This window comes from Microcebus murinus, chromosome 10 (genome assembly GCF_040939455.1).
Source record: "Microcebus murinus isolate Inina chromosome 10, M.murinus_Inina_mat1.0, whole genome shotgun sequence".
Taxonomy (NCBI): domain Eukaryota; kingdom Metazoa; phylum Chordata; class Mammalia; order Primates; family Cheirogaleidae; genus Microcebus; species Microcebus murinus.
The window spans coordinates 28,282,717-28,300,434 of record NC_134113.1 but is presented as its reverse complement, the minus strand read 5'-3'; the positions used below and the strand labels follow the sequence as shown (position 1 = coordinate 28,300,434).

At 33.7% G+C, this 17,718-nt stretch overlaps 1 protein-coding gene across 1 annotated transcript in view; it reads right to left on the bottom strand.

Moving 5' to 3' along the window:
* Window positions 1-1,217: 1,217 nt before the first annotated feature.
* The window catches only part of EPYC (epiphycan), a 29,050-nt gene continuing 12,549 nt past the window's right edge, over window positions 1,218-17,718 (bottom strand). The window contains exons 2-6 of the mRNA XM_020287935.2: window positions 11,767-11,941; window positions 6,948-7,106; window positions 5,967-6,169; window positions 4,599-4,694; window positions 1,218-1,867 (exon numbers count right to left, since the gene is read on the bottom strand). Coding sequence (XP_020143524.1) covers window positions 1,697-1,867; window positions 4,599-4,694; window positions 5,967-6,169; window positions 6,948-7,106; window positions 11,767-11,941 — 804 coding nt within the window. The 3' untranslated portion in view covers window positions 1,218-1,696. The remainder of the gene's footprint in view (window positions 1,868-4,598; window positions 4,695-5,966; window positions 6,170-6,947; window positions 7,107-11,766; window positions 11,942-17,718) is intronic.

The window sequence follows — 17,718 nt, the reverse complement described above, 5'->3', positions numbered from 1 at the left end:
GATTTAAATATATAATTGAAATATGTACATGTAGTATTTTTAAATATTAAAGGAAGTGTATTGCCAATTGTCTCATTTTTTAATATATATATTAATTCAGAGATAGATTTAATAACAAACTTTTCATCTTAGTGAGATTGTAGAGAATTGTGTACTCTCCCACACTGTCGGTGAAAGTTTAAGTGGGTATAATACCTTGGAAGGGAAATTTAGTAACATTTATTAAAATTTAAAATAATAATATTTGACCCATAATTCTACTTCTATGAAATTTTGCGTAGACATTCTCTCACATGTCCACAAAGTTATTTATGTTCAAGCAAGAGTATTCTGGCTGGCAACTTCCTTCTCTTTCTTTGGGATGCCATGTCATCTGTCTCCATCCTTTTCTTTGTCTCTTTTTCTCTCTGTCCTTCTAAAAGGATACAATAAACTCTTTTACTTTCATATATATATATATATATATATATATATATATGTATATATATATATATTTTTAAAAGCAAGGTTATTCTGTGTAGTTTTGGCATAAGTACAAAAATTGTGCATCCATGTGATATACTGATATGTGGTTTTCAGAATCGATAGAGCTGTATGTGCTGATATGGAAAGATCACCAAGAAATATTTTTAAGTGAAACAAGAAAGGTTCAGAATAATGATTATTGTTTGTACTTAAGAATGCATGTTTTTATGTATAGATACATACATAATAGTGAAATGTATATATGTGTAGCACTTGCACATTTATATTTGTGTAAAAAAGAAATTACATATATGTTAGTTTTTTTTATCATGGAAAACTACATAAAGGTATACAAGAAAACATTATTTCTAGGGAGTAGAACTTGGGCTCTTACAGCTGGAAGGAAATTCACCTTTCATTGGTTACTCTTTAGTCATTCAGTTTTTAACCATGTGCCTGTATTATGATTAAACATTTTGGAAAGATCAACTCTTCTTAGAAGATATTCCTTAACATCTTCTCTAATGTAGGTATCATATTATCTTCTATATTTTCTATTTTCCATATTTTATTTTATTTTTTGCATAAATACACCAAGTAACAAATAAGTTTACCAAAGGTCTAAAAGAAGTTGATAGGTCTTTAAGATGATAAAATGTTATCATTCAAAAGGTGAAAGTTATGTGTATTATTGTGGTATATGGTTATTTTCATAGTGTGATTATAATGAATATTTCCCCACAAGGCCATTGTAATTTTCAAATACATTTATTCTTTTCTTCATGCTTTAATGAATTAGGGGAAAAAAACATGCTTTAGTGAAAAAAAGGAATACAAAGGTTTAATTAAAAACATCTAAATCTTGGCAAAATAGCTGAAGTGTTTTAAAACTTTTCTTTATTACAGACTTAACTTGAAATTATATAGGATATGAACCCCTAAAATTTGCAAGTTATATGTGATTTATAAGAATATCTGTGAAATATTTTGTATCACTTAGTTTTGTTCTTTCTGTACATCTTGTAAATTTATTCTTACCCCATTTAGTGTTTTCTTAAATTATTAAATTTTCATCAGAATTTAACACTTTTAGTTGTATTAAATATTTCATGTAATTATTTTCATCTTTCAGAACATGATTTGAAAGTATCATGCTGAGTTTTGTTTTTGAAGAAAGCAGTAAGAATTGTTTTGCTATGGTAGGCCTCATAATGCTAACCATTATCTGAAATTAGACAAGGCTCCCAATAGGCAAACGAGGTAGACACAAGTATGCTTGAGGAGTTTTGCTGAGATTGATAGGGTTTCCATCCAATCGAATGTCCTCTAGTGCCTTACGAATATAAGTCAAATTTTTAACATTGCAGAATGTATCTTCATGCATCTCCAGAATGTTGTTATTCTAAAAGAGATGAAAATAAATATAAGAAAACATATAACATATTCCTAGTACTGATTGATACCCTATTTCATTTTGCTTCATCCTTGTTTTTATTCTTTTGTTCCTTCCCTCAATCAATATTACATAATCTATATGCCAAGTATTCTAGGCAATGGAGATAAATCAATTAAGAAAAAATAGACATGGTCTTGCCCTAATAGAGCTTACACTTCAGTAGGGGAAATATAAGATAAAGAGGTAATAAAATAAATCTTTAAAAATGGTATTTACAAAAATGGTGAGCATTATGAAGAAAGGATGGTGACTGTGAAAAATTATCTTAAGAGGTTGTAATTGAACTGAGAATGGAATGACAAGAAGACAGGGGCATGAAAAGACCCAGGGAAGAACATCCTAGGCAGAGAGAACATCAAGTTCAAAGTCCTGAGGAATTATCATGGAATATCACTTCCTCAGCATTCACTATTCAAGTCAATGTGGCTGAAGTGAAGTGAAGGAGGGAGGGAGCAAATATTAGAAAGATAAACAGGGCCCAGGGCTGAATTTTTAAATAGTTTTACTCAATATGTTTCACATACCATGAAATTTAGCCACTTAAATTGTATAGCTCAATGATATTTAATATATCCAGAGTTGTGCAAGCATCACTGCAATCTACTTTTAGAACATTTTCAACACTCCCCAGAGAAAAAACATACACATTCCCATCTCCCTAAGCCCTGGCAACTGCTAGTCTATTTTCTGTTTCTATGGACTTTCCTATTCTGCACATTTCACATAAATAGAATCTTATATTATCTTTTGTGACTAAATTCTTTCACTTAGCATCATGTTCTCAAAGTTCATACATGTTGTGGCATATATTGGTATTTCATTCTTTTTCATTGTCCATTAGTATTCCATTGTATAGATATAACAAAATTTGTTTATCCATTCATCAGTTAATGGAAATTTAGATGGTTTCCAAATCCAGATTTTGGCTCTTATGAATAATGCTTCTATGGACATTTGCATACAAGTTTTGTGTGGACATATGTGTTCAGTTCTTTTGTGTATACAGCTGGACATTGAATTACTGAGCAATATAGTAAATCTATGTTTAACATTTTGAGGAATTGTTAAACTATTTTCCAAAATAGCTGTACCATTTTATACTTTCACTTGTAGTATATGAAGATTTTCATTCTCTCTGCATCGTAACCAACATCTGTAATTATCTATTTTAGCCAACCAAGTAGGTATAAGTTAAAAACAGTCATATACTGAATGTTGTTGGTGAGGTAGCCTCAACAGAAAAATATTTTAAAAGTTACACTTGATGATTTTCAAAATTTAGAGGAGGAATGTAAAGCCAATTAATTAAAAAAAAAAAAAAACCTCATTTTATATCCAGGAACATTGCGTTTAAATATAACATCAGAGACCGGCTTACTTTGTGGGACCAATATCATCCCTGAAAATAGTAATAAAAGTTAATTCATAATTGGAAAAATAAATTCAAAATTTCTTCAAGGATTCCCTTTAAAATTCTCCCTCCAATCATAAACAAGGCAAGAAATATTCATATGCACAGGAATTTATTCCTAGAAAAAAAGAGACAAAGAGAAAGCCATCCAGAAACATCATGAGAGCTTGAAAGGATATAGACATTAAGGAATAAATACAGTCAGAAAAACTTGCAAAAAAATAGATATCCAAGACTCAGACAGATATACCCAGAAATAAACCAAAAAGTATAGGAAATGTATTTTCATAGGAAGAAAAGACACAGAGGTAAATATTTACAAAATCCACAAAGATAAACACATGAATCAGAGACGTGCTCTTACATAGCAAAATCACTTCTTGTAGTGGTTTGCACTTTTTCTACTAAACATTTTTAATATTGGACTATGACATTATTTCTCTGTGCATAAAATGTATGTGTTCTCTACATTTTATTCCATATAGCAGATGAAACTTAGAGAAAGCTGATTACAGCTGTAGACCAAACATTATCCCATCTGAAATAAGAAATAATTTATCTTTCTTTGTTGCAACAAAAATGTTTGTTTAATGAACAATTTTTAATCACGTGGATGAAAATTAAATATATTTAGAAACTATTAGATCATAACAATTTTGAAAAATGTGTTTTTATTCAATTACTTCAAAGATAAAATGTGGTATGATAGGATTTAAAATAACTCAAACTTCCAAGTATGTTGGTTAAAAAAAATAGCAACTGCACTCTCTTTGTCCAGAGAGATGGAGGCTTGTCATCTCTCAGCACATAGGAATGCCTTAGAATTTAATTTAATTCAATACATAAAATCTAAAATCAAAACTTGAAATTGACATTTTTCTGCCCTGAATGCCAGAAGCCAAATTAAACTTTTCTTTCTCCCTTTTCTCTTCCATTTTTAATCCATACATATTTCTTTGTCAAGTAAAGATTTTGATTTATTGCGAAAGAAGCTTTGTTTACTACGAGTATGCATTTTGATTTGAAATGAATAAAAATAAAGACTAAGATTATCAGAAATAAATCAAGAGAGATAGGCCTATGAATGTATAAATACCTTGTAGTCAGATTGAGAGAGAGAATGAATGAGAGAGATAGGAGAAAAAGAAGCGAAATTGTCATAGTATGTCAATATGCCATAATAAACAGATTTTTGTGTCCTGACTTCCTCTGTTTGGTTTTGTTTTCCCTAAAGCTTTTCGGCACACCTTATGAGTAGAACCCTACCTGGAGGTGAAGGGCCCGTAGGTTTTCTGGGAGGGGCAGAGGAATGTGGTCCAAGTTGTTATCAGTGAGGTATAGATGATGGAGATCATACATATCCTGTAAACATTCCAAATGTAGGGACTTAATACAAATTAATGGTGCCACAGTTATATTTTCCATTCCCTCTCCAAGCAAATATTTATAAAATAACATGTGCCTGTCCAAGTCTTGCTTTACAAAGTTGAGGCAGATTGGTTTTCAAAGTTCCTAGGCAATTCAAATAAGTTTTGAAAAAAATTGGCCATCAGCAAATATTTCTTTATGAAAATGAAATGTGTTCTCAATCTCCATGCAGACCCTTATTTTGTTCAGTTATTGTCAATCCTAGGAAGGTAGCTTCTTCCAATGGAAGATTTTCTGCAGTGAGATTTTGACGATTCTGGTAAGACATAGCAAGAATTTGCCTTATTTCATAAACATAGAGAAATGAGACTTTCTCATCAACAGCAGCTTGGTATCCCAAGTACCAGAAAAGGGGTAACATACCAAGACAGAAAACATACAGACAATAACAGGTCTATTCTAGCCAACACACCAGAATAAACTGTCACTCCCCACCACCTATGCCAAGAGGGGTGAGGTGGACAGACTAGACTTTGACCCTTGCCAGGATATAATGAGGTAGCCTGAGCCAACATTGGTGGTGTCATAGGAGGCCTAGCAAAGAGACAGGACTTTCACCATGACCTGGTGGTAATAAGTCCATACTCATTCCTGTGACATCCCTGGGAATAATTTCATATCCCTTCAAAGAATATTTTTAAATTGTTTGTTCAATGTATATTTGAAAGAATAGCTTGAATGCTATAAGGATGGGTAAGAAAACCAGTTAGTTACTGGCCGTAGACTCTATGCTGTTGTTCCAATCAAGTCCACTAGCCCCAAACCTGCTTCCTTCACTTAGAAAATAAAATCCCTAACGTTCTCCGAACCTATCCCCTTTACAAGGTCTTTTAGGGGCTTCTGTCCTCAGGATGTCACCTGCACCCTGCCCAAACATGATCCTATTAACCACATAAAGTACTTTTCCTGAGTGGAAGGCTTGGTAAACACAAAGTCTCTGGCTTGCACCACTTGCAGATGCTCCTTGTAGCCTGGTGCTCCAGGCAGACACCTACTTCTTATTCCAGCTGTACTCTCTGTTCTTGGTGCTTGACCAACCTCAGGATGTACCGGAACATGTTATTTCTCAAAAGTATGATAGATATGGTTGTGACATTTATTTTGGAAGTTAAAAATCTCATTAAATTAAATCCTCTTATAGAAATATAAAAGGCTAGTGAATGAAATGGGAAGATGAAAGTCTTTCATATAAAATTTCAAATTTACTTTAAATGCCTCTTGCTTTATCCCTTTTCTTCCAAGTCTATTGTTGCTAATATCAATAAATGTCAAAGTGGTTGGCAATTCTGGGAGCTGCCGTATTTTGTTGTCACGCAAAACAAGCTCTCGAAGTTGAGGCAGCTTTCGGAATGCATCTTCATCAATCTCAGATATTAAATTTGATGTCATATCAATCCTTCTTAAATCATCTAGAAGAAAACAATGAAAAGAAGAAGTTAAATATTCTTGTATATGTTTGCTCACATAAAATTTAAATATAAATATTCCCATATATAGCAAATATAAATATGAATTTAATTAACAATGGACAGTTAATTAAATAATTATCTTTTAACTATTTGATAAAAAATCATTTATTTCTAACACTATTCATATTTATGCACTTATAAAAACTGTAACGTTAGCTAAGAAATTGGCACATTATATTTAAAATAACTGGTCTTTTCTCCATATTTTTCATAAACTTTGGATTCTACTATTTAAAAATGTTTTTCTCATTAATGAGAGAGTGTTGTATTTTCTAATAGTCAAAGACACAGGCATTTAAAAATATCTTCAAATGATTAAAACACTTTATGGAGACACATACCAAAATTCTTCTCAGTTGGCAATAACTATAAAGTCAGAATTTAGGCTTACATTCATTAATCACAGAGCAACGATGGTTTAATGAAAGCTTATTCAAAAAAGCCAACTCTTCATAAATATATGACCATAACATTTTACTCTTAATGTCATTACCATGATAAAAGTCCTAGAATATAAAATATAATTATTTATGTGTTTATATTTAATTTTTTGTTTATCATTATTGAAGCAAATCCTTATAATTAAAGAAGAAAAACTAATTGATTTATGAGCCATATTTCCTCATTCCAGTTTAATTCTTAGTACCAACACTTTACACTGTAAAAATTTTTTAAAAGTCTGTAAAGAAGAGAAGGACATTAATACTGTCATCCATACTTAAGCTTGCAAAGTCGTTTCTGTTGATCTTTTTTATTCTGTTAAAGCGGGAATAGAAATAAGCAGTGTTCTTGGGTAATGGAGGAATAGCATCAAGTTCGTGGTCATCACAGTATACGGTGGTACTTATACAGGTACACAGAAGGCAGGTCGGAAAGTCTAAAAGAGAGAGTTAAATAAAATTATATGTAAGTAACAAAAACAATTTCTAAGAGATAATGTAGTTAAGAAGATTTGGTAAACAAGATTAGAGTGTCATGCAGACCACATTAGTATAATTTATATTTTCTTATAAAGTTTTCTGCAAATGCAATATTAAAAGCAAATATATCAAATACATATTATTGAATCCTTTCTATATAAATGACACCATGATAGCTGGTAAAACACTGGTGAGCACAAAGAGAAAAAGTTCTTTTTATGATATGCTACATGAGATGAAGGTTAATCACAGAAATATAATTATGAATGAGATAAATATCATGAATTATCATATGAGCATAACACAGGGGGATTTGACCCAGTCTGGGAGTCATGGAAGGGCTCTTTAAGGAGGTGACAACTGGGTTGAGATCTGTAGGAAGAGAAGGAATTGGCTACGCAGGTAGGAAGGAAAAAGTATGCCAGGCAGAGAAAGCAGCATGTGCCAAGTCTCTCACATTGGAGGAACTGAAAGATGGTCCATGTGACAAAAACACAGAAGGCATTGGACTATTTGGTACACCTGCAGGGGTTGTGTAGGCTGTGCTATGAGTTTTATTCCTTTTGCTAAGGATGGGCAGAGATATTACACGATCTGATTTGCATGCCAGGAGATCACTGTGCTAAAAGATGTGTTGGAAGACTCAGGGAGGGCAGTGAGAAGAGTGGAGGTAAGCTATAGTCTAGATTAAAGATGGTAGCTTGGCTAGGGTAATGGTGATAGAGAAGGCAACAGGGCCAATGATATTAGTGAGGCTTTTTCTTTTTCTTTTCTTTTTTCTCTCTGTCACAAACACACACATGCCCCTCCCCCTCCTTCACTTTCTGTTTAATGGTCATATAGAGGACAGTGGGCTTCAAAAGAAGATAAGGAATCAGTGACCAGAGGAAAGGAGGAAAAACGAGATAAGGCAATGATATGGAGCCCAAGTAGAGAGATAGTTTTAAGGAAATAGTCAATAGCCTAAGGCTGCTGAGATGTCAGATCAGTTAACTGAAAAATATTCTTAGATTAATTGTTACAATGATTATCAGAGAACTTTCAAGATCTGTGGAGTGATGGGGTTGGAAGCCAGATAACAGTCAGCTAAGGGAGAAGTTGAAGGTCAGGGAAAAATTACAGCAAATACAGAAAATGCTCTTGAAATGTTGGTGAAGAATGAGGAAAGAAAGATAGCTATAACTGCAAGAAAACATGTTTGTGTTTTTATAATGGGTGCCATTAAAGTGGGAGGGATCCAGAGGAGGAGAGTTGAATATAAAAGGGACCATGAGATGGCAGTGGGAAATAGAACTCAAAGCACATAGAAAGGATACACATCCCACATGTGGAAGGACAGATAGTGTCTCTGTGTCTTAGGAGGAGAGGACAATAGAGTGCACTGATCTAGATGTAGGTAGATTATATGTCTGGAAACACAAAGCTGCAGGACCTGGTGACTGGGAGATTGCACTTTCTCTGTGCAGTAGGAGATTAGGTTATCTGATGAGGTGAGAGCTCTAGGGGAGGAGGTAGAGATGGGTAGTGAGATGAGCGATGCATGGAGAAAGTGAAATAGCCATGACAGAAATTAGAAGAGGAGAGATTGGTGGAATTTCAAAATGTCTTGGAATTGCTCAGTGATCAGTTCATCTTGGTTTACCTGGGAATTTCCTGACTTTAGCACTGAAAGACACTCATTTCCCAAGCTCCTCACACCGAGACAAACCAGGACATTGGTTACCCTCGTAAGAGGACCTATTGGTGGTTTGTGATCAAGAACTAACAATGCACCAACTAAAGTCTTATTGCTATCATTAAATAGCAAACTCATTTACAATAACTACTTCAAGAATGAAAACTATTTTAAGAATGAAAAGTCAGGAAAATAATTTTAAGGGGGAGCTATAAAATATTTAATACTACTTTCTCCAATTGTTATAAATTAATATGTCCTACCCATCACAAAAATTGTAGGAGGTAAGACATTTTATTCTTCTATCTATTCATGGTCTTTCTAATTTAGCAATAATTGCCTATAGTAATTTATGTATATTTGCATTGGTTATAATTTAATTCTAGTTTTTTTCCCTCACAACTCAAGCCTACATTACATGGCTCTAGAATATTATTTTAGAAATTTATATGAAAGGTTAATATTATATATTTTTAAATGTTTTAAATGTTTCAAAACTAACTGATGAATTTATGCTTCCTCTCTGAAAATTAAATTATGAATCAGAGTTTAAATATTATTATTCATCCTTGGACTACTTTAGAGACAAAAATTAAAAGAAAAAATTCATATTTTTGTATTGTTGTTTTAAAACTGACATTATTGAGCCATCACTTGATTAAAGCTTTTAAAACTATTGGGCATTATGCTTCTCCGCTATTCCTGATCGGATGAAAGACCCCAGATATTGATGCCAGATGGGTCAACTTTCGAAGGATGTAAAATTTTTTAAAAGTAAATAATGTTTTAGGGATATTTAATTTTCCTATTTGGGGTAATTTCTGCTGGATATTTACATTTCCTTCTCACTGTGCGTGTATCTTCCTACCTCTTTTTGTAAAGACACCGACTTAGGATGTAGTATTCTGTATTTGCATACCAGGACCACTAGCTACCACCTCCATGATCTTAGACAAATTTTATACTATGTTGGAGTTTTATTTTTTCTTACTTATAAAATGGAGAAAATAGTACCTAGTACATAGTGTTGTTGTGACTCTCTTCAGAGAGTTAATATACATAAAACACTTTAACTGACTGGCATATAGGAAGCATTTGATAAAAGGCAACTTTTAATATTACTTATTAGTGAACAGTTAAAAACTCACAGAAGCAAAGTGTAGAATAGTGGTTACCAAACGTTATCATGGAGGGGAAGAGGAGAGGTGTTATTCAAGGAATGTAAAGTTTCAGTTATGCAGGATGAATAAGGTGTAGAGATCTGCTATACAACATAGTATTTATAGTTAACAATACTGTATGGTACACTGAAAATTTGTTAAGAGTAAAAAAAAATGGATAAGCTATCACTAATAGAATCTTGATAATAACTAATATTTATTATACCTACTATAGGCTAGGCAGTATATTCATTCATTTAATTCTGACAACAACTGTAGAAATTAAGTCTATTATTTATTATCTACTTTTTTTAGATGAGGAAACTAAGGCACAAGAAATATTGAACGCCTTGCTCAGGAGTGTACATCCAGCAAGCCTCAGGGCTGGGATTCAGATACATATGGTTTGGCTGTTGTGTCTCAGTTTTGACTCCTGTACTCTTATTCTTACTCAGTCTTGCCTTATGTTATATTGCTCTTCCCTCTCTTTTGTCTCCCAATATGTTCTGTACAGACTTTTTGCAAAACACAGTATTGCCTCTAAATTTGTTTAGATGTTTCTCTCCCTGTACTAGACAGAAATATCCAAGAACAGTAGCCATTTAAAAATGTTTTGTATCTACAGAAAAATAAGTTCTAAGTTACTAGAATTTACCTTACCTTACAGCGTTGATGTCAGGATTAAAGGAATAAATGTAATTCATGGCACATAGTGAGTATAAGAAATGTTAGTTATTATTTAGAGTTTATTATTGATAGAAGAGTTTATCCATTTTTGACTCAACACATTTTCCTTGTGCCGTACAGAGACATTCAATATTCATTCACTAGACCGTTGCAATGGGAACCCACCTCAAATTTCTATACTCCCTTACTATGCCTCATTTTTCTATATTCCCTTACTATGTTGTTTTCTGTAAAAGTGTTCTGGTGTGAGTCCTCTTGAGTACCCCTGAGGCTGACAGTGACAGATTCTAATAATAAATATAGACAAATCATAGAATCACATTTAGCACCAGGAATTCCTTCTCATTAACTAAAGGCCCTGGTTTGGATCATCTTCAGGCTATGCAAAATGGTATCTGATGTTATGGAATATTTTTCTCTTTTCCTCTCCCTGTTGTTTTCTAGGATTAAGTGAGGAGGAGAAGGATGTTTTTCCAATAAACACACAGACAAGAATCTGAACAGGCTCGCTTCAAACCCGGTGTACAGATAGCTTTGTAATCTCTGGCAAGTTACAATCCTCTTTGAGTTATAGTTTTCTCAGTGATAATGAAAAGAATAATATTAACATCCTTACAGGAAGATTGTAATAGTCAAGTGAGATAATGTGAAGTGCTGGATATTAGGTCCACAGGTAGTATGTGCTCAATCGATGTAAAATATTGTTATGACAATTGCCACTATTATCATCATCATTCCTTCTCACCTTATCGCTTTGAACTGCTGCAGCCTGATCTCAGAGACATAGATTCCATCTTGCTCATAGAAAACCCTTTGTTCTAGAAATGCATTCCACCCAAAAGTTTTGTGTCATGATGCCAGACAAATATTTCCATTCCAAATCTTTGGTTATTTGATCATTTCCATCAGGCCAAAATTGAATTATTAAAACTGCTTTATGTTTCGATCTAGAATATGTGTGTAACTCCTGCTTCAAACCTAGCCTATTCCAGAACTTTCTCCTTGGGTCGTGTGGGTTCCCTGTGGAGTTGGAGCTTGGCAGGTTTGAGGGATGATCAAGCGAACTCAATTATAATTCAGCGCTGATGTACAGACCTTCATTGGTGTGGGGGCCCAGAACCCCCGTGAATTCGGGCTCCTGTGGGGAAGAGCCATCGATCAGCCTGGGGGTGGATTCTTCCTCCCCCTCCTCCTCCTGGGCTTCTTTGGGCTGTGGGGGTGGAGTGAGGAGCTCTCTGTTCCCTGAAGGCATCACTGTCGCTATTTCAATCTGAAAAAAAGGCAGAGTGTCATCAGGCAACCTTCTCAATCACCCTGGGTGGCGGTGACACAGATTTAAAATGTACCCACATTTGCCACAAGAGGTCAGTCCTGTCCTGAGGTTCAACACAATGTGCCTGTCCTCTTCGCTTGGGGGCGCGCATACACGGTTATAGTAATTGTTGTTGGTTTTAATTAATTCTGTTTCTGGAATCTCAGAAATTGTTTCTAATACCCTTTTTCTTTTTTTGTCTTCTTGGTCTTTTAACATCATATTATGTTTGTTCATTTCATGGGTTTAAAAAGCCTTACATGTTGTTTTCTAACACTACATAGCATTGTGAGAATACATTATTGTTATGAAAGATTCAAATTAATCCAGAAGTATCCAGAGTAAACTCCAGAAGTCCCTTTCAACTCTCCAGCCCTAATTTTACTCCCATTGAAGATAATAACTAATAAATTGATGTGTATTTTCCTGTCCTTTCAATCCTTGATTTCCTAGATTCAAATATTTCTGTTACTTACCAACAACTCATATTTCTTCTACTGGCATTTTACTAAAAAGTATTCTTTTTACTAAAATAAAATTATAATGACATAAAAACTGTATGATTTGATTATGATATGCTATTTCTCATATGCTATCACTATTATTTGAATAATAAATATTGGCAACGATATTTGGTTATGTTAAAATTGACCTTTTGGAGAGTGTTGACACTAGGAAGCATTTATAAAATAGCAAAATTATTCAAAGATTTTTTTTGCAGAGATTATATTTTGGATTTCACTCTGTTTTCTGTCTTTCTTATTTGCTCATTTTAAGTAATGAGTCGTTGCTTCTAATAATACTTTTTGGATTTAGAACAAACCCTTACTTTCATCTTCCCTCCTTTGTCTCAATGTCTTTCCTTTGTGTTACTTAGTAAATGTCTACCTCCCTGCTGACCTTGTAAGCTTGGGCTGGAAATGTGCTCTAGTTGATAGGGGTGCCCACCTCAGGCACCCACGCCCTGTGGTCCACATCCTCACGGTATCCCCAGAAATCCCAGGTTCTCCTTTGACCACATCGATATTGCTTCTTGCTCCTTTCTACCCTTCTTTATTTGTTTTCATTAAAATTGCAAAGAAACACACAAGTTACTTTGTAAATTACTTAACGGCATAATAATTTATAAACTATTCCTTTCATTTCTAAAATAGTTATGTAATTAGACCAGATATTTTCTAGATGTTTCAGATAACCCTAAGATTTTAAAGATAGATTTATTATTATAATAGTGTCACTTTTGATATATTTGAATACATTGCAAATCACAGATGAAAATTGTCCTTTTTAAGAGACACTAAACTCTCTTGTTAGTTGACATTTCTGAATTGTGCTTTCTTCTGTGCTTCCATACAGTCTCTTTATTTCGGCTTTTCCTACACTGTATTGTATCAGTTTTGTGCCTATCAAAGCCTATTAGATGGTAAACTCTTGAGCTATGTCTTTTATCTGTGTACCTCTAGGCTGAAACAAGTACTACTGGCAATCAACAAGTACTATTGAAGTATAATTTTTTTTTAAAGTTCACTTTCCAAAATATATCTAATTCACAGCTCTATGCTTCAGAGAGTTTCTGAGAAGAATCAATGAATGTGCTAATGCTTACTTTAAATCATTTAAAGCATGAAATCAAACCCAAAGCAGAATATACTGAATCGGGTACATTAGAAACCATACATGAAGATACTATAAAGCTTGGCCAGAAATCTCCAGCTGAGAAGATTGGGCACATTTCCTTAAACAGAAAGACATACGGTTTCCATCTGTAGGGTTAGAATGAGGCGGATTCAGAAGGAACGGATTTGCAAAGAGACCAAAAGGAGGCTCCAGGAAGAGCGGAAATTGAGACAGATGTTTCATGGAATGGAGGCAGCCTAAAGGGAGAAACAAATTCCAGACACGTTGCCTTGAATCTTTAGCTTTGTAAGAAAAATGTTTGCACATACTTTTTACAGATAATTGTTTTTCCACTGATTTGGTGTGAAGCTGTAAGATCTCACTTGTCATCTAATATAATGAGGCAAAAACGTTTTTTATGTTTATCAGAAACTGTTTTGTTCATGCTTACTTGCAAATAAAATGTGAATGCTGAAACAACTTTGAAAACTAAGAAAATGGAATGCCTTTTCAGTTCAGCACAATTGCAGAGCTGTAACCTCAAAGTACTGTGCCTGGAGAGCCTTTTGCTTTGTAGACACATTTATTCTCACTATTAAATAGAAGTGATTTAGGCTTCTGTCTTTTTCCCTTTTTTAACAGTCTTCATACTGTGATATGAAGTTGTGAAGCAACGCATACAAAATAATGAGGCCAGGGAAACATAACCACCTGGCTGTCTGTGTGGCAGACTTTTATGCTTATGTCGCAGAAAACTAAATTTGAATGTAAACACAAATGGCCAGAAAATATCCCTGCCCCTTTTTTCTCTAGCTACAATTGGCAATACTCAAAAGAAAATATAATGGAGACACATATAAATATTCATAAATTCTTCCAGAGTTTTTGTCCATTCTTTTTCCTTTACCTCCTTGTTTTACTCTGACTTGCTTCCTACTGAATGCACTTTTTAACCTGTTCATTATATTACACTAAAACATAACAACATAATACAGAAGTGACTTTGATCTTAATCATCACTGCATTTGCACATTGTCTTGACCTAGTACCAGCAGAGTACATCTTTGATTTGATTGGTTTGCAGTACATTGTTTATTTCTATTCTTTTGTTTTCCTGGCCTTAGAACTGTAGATAATTTATGTCATGGTAGACTGTGCTTAGACGTACAATCTAAGTCCTGAAAGAGTAAATCTATGCCAGAGATGACAAATGCATAGTCTGCAGTGACCTGGGTAGAGTGAGGTCTCAGCAGATGTCAGCCTGGAGAGATAATTGCCAAGGAAAAAAGTCTTTACATCTGCCTCAGCCTCTGCACCCTGTGCAGCCTTGACTCCATGTCAGCAGCCCGGCATCTCAATGCAATCTCAGGGTAAAGGGGCTAGAATGACCCTGAAATGTCTCAGATTAAGTTTCTGCTCCCTGGAGAAATAAAGACTCTCAATAGAAAATAATCTTCTTACATTTCTTGTATCAGATTGAACTGAAACTTTTGCTAGCAATATTTATGTTGTTAATAATACTGCAAAACAATTTAAGACCTTCATTTTCCAATAATCAGCATTGTTGTCCATAGACGAATCTCTCTATAAAAGCACTCAGTACCATTTTAAATGACAGTAACATTTGGTTAAAAATAATTTTGATGAAATCCATTCGTCCTTTAGCAAAAAGTACATTTAAATGATATGTATAACTATATTGCTACTATTAAGACTCCTTAATTTATTTGTCTCAATTTCAGTATAAAATTATGAAGAATTGTTGTGTTTAGAAACAGAAGTCATACTTCTTACTCATTGCTTCATGTGCCACTGAGTCCTTTTAGTACAGACTTCTTGTTGAGCATGTTAATTATACCTGTCTATGGTGATCACAAACCATTTGCTGCCATTCAGCATTGTGTTTGAATTAATAAAACTCAATCTGTTTTTTTTGTGATATTTTGATTTTTAAAAAATCTCAGCACCCAATCTACAGCTAAGTTTTAAGTGAAATTTCAGTGAATTTCAATGAAATGTAATATATATGTGATGGAAAAAGTGCTATGAAGGTATATAGTTACTCAGATTTGATCCTTACCTTTATGAATGAATAGAAGGATCACTGAGTGAATGAATGAATTTAGATATGTTAGAAAGTTTGCCAGTCTTTATAAGTATCTAATCAACCAGACTGAATGTCTATGCCAGGCATTATGGTTAAGTTATGATCCACTGTCCATTTTATTAATACTTGCGGATATTATTTTCTAAATATCTCTCAATACCATTATTTGTGCCTCCTATCTACCACCTTCACCTTAATCTAAATTACTATCCTCTCTTGCCTGGTATATAGCAATAGTCTACTTACAGGAAGTTGGAATGTCCTCCAGTATACATGCAGTGAGAATCAACTCTTTATTTTCTTCTTAACAGCTTTATTGAGATATAATTCATGTATCATGCAATTCACCAATTTTAAGTGTACAAGCCAATGGTTTTTTGGTATATTCCCAGAGTTAGGCAACCATCAACACAATAAATTTTATAGCATTTTCATCACCCAAGACAGAAATTCCATAACCATTAGCAGTCATTCCCAAATTCTCTCCCAGAGCCTCTCCTCCTCCTGACCGCTGGCTCCAGGCAATCACTTAATAAATTTTCTGTCTCTGTATATTTGCCTATAATCTCTATATTCACCTATTCTAGGCCTTTTCCTGCTCCTGTGTAACTGTAACTTTATATACTTTGATCAACATCTCCCCATCCTCTTTTTCTCCCTAACCACCTAATCCCCTGGTAACCACTGTTCTAGTTTGTCCTTCCATGAGATCAGCTTTTAGATTCCACGTATGAGGGAGATTATGCAGTATTTATCTTTCTACATCTGGCTTATATCACTTAAAGTAATGTCCTTCATGTTCTCTCAAATGACAGGATTTCATTCTTTTTATGGCTGAATAGTACTCCATATGTAGACATTCCAAAGTTTTTTCATTCATTCATCCAGTGATAGATGACTTATAGGTTGATTCTATATTTTGCCCATTGTAAATAATGCTGTAGTAAACACAGGGATGCTGATATCTCTTTGACATACTGATTTAATTTCCTTTGAATATATATACCCAGTAGTGAGATTGCTGGATCATAAGGTGGTTCAACTTTTAATTTAAAAAAATAATATTTTTTTCTTAATGGCTAAGTTACATTCCCACAACAGTGTGTAAGGTTTCCCTTTTCTCCACATTCTCACCAACATTTTTTATCTTTTATCTTTTTGAAGATAGCTTTTCTAGCAGGTGTAAGGTGATATTTCATTATGGTTTTACTTTGCATTTCCCTGATGATTAGTGGAGAATAAACTTCTAAAAAAACAACCTAATCATATCAACCCTGTTTAAATTTCTTCAATGGATTTTTATTGTTGTTAATAGCCACAAGAACAATGGCTTTGCAGAAACATGATAGCATATTGTTTAAGCAGAAGGATTCATGCTAGATGAATTTGAATCTAACCTCACTGTGAGACCTTGGATAAGTTAATTTACCTCCTTGACCCTCAGTTTCTCTATTTGTAAAATCTGGTATAAATAGTTCAGCTGTGTTAGGATTAAAATATAAAACATGTAAAATATTTAAAATAATGTAAGTACCATAAAAGGTTAGATAGTTAGATAAAATGAACAATATTTGATAGTACAATGAAATGACTTATAATCAATAAGTTAGGGTATACTTTAAAATAACTAAAAGAGGAGTATTGGAATGTGCCTAATACAAATAAATGATAAATGCCTGAGGTTATGGATACCCCAGTTACACTGATTTGATTAATATACATTGTGTGCCTATATCAAAGCATCACAGGTACCCTATAAATATGTACAACTATTATGTGCCCATAATAATTAAAAATGAAAGATTAAAGAATCAAAAATGTCTCATTATTTTTAGAATAAGTTTAAAAATATTTGATGTACGGGACACAGTTTGTCCTTTCTAAGTGTCCTCATCCTCCATCTCAGACCAATTGTGCTCTTTTGCTGTCTACTTAGGCTGCAATGGCTGTCTTTAGTTTCTTATGCTCTCAATGCCCATCCTATAGGACAGTTGCATGCACTTGTCTTTCT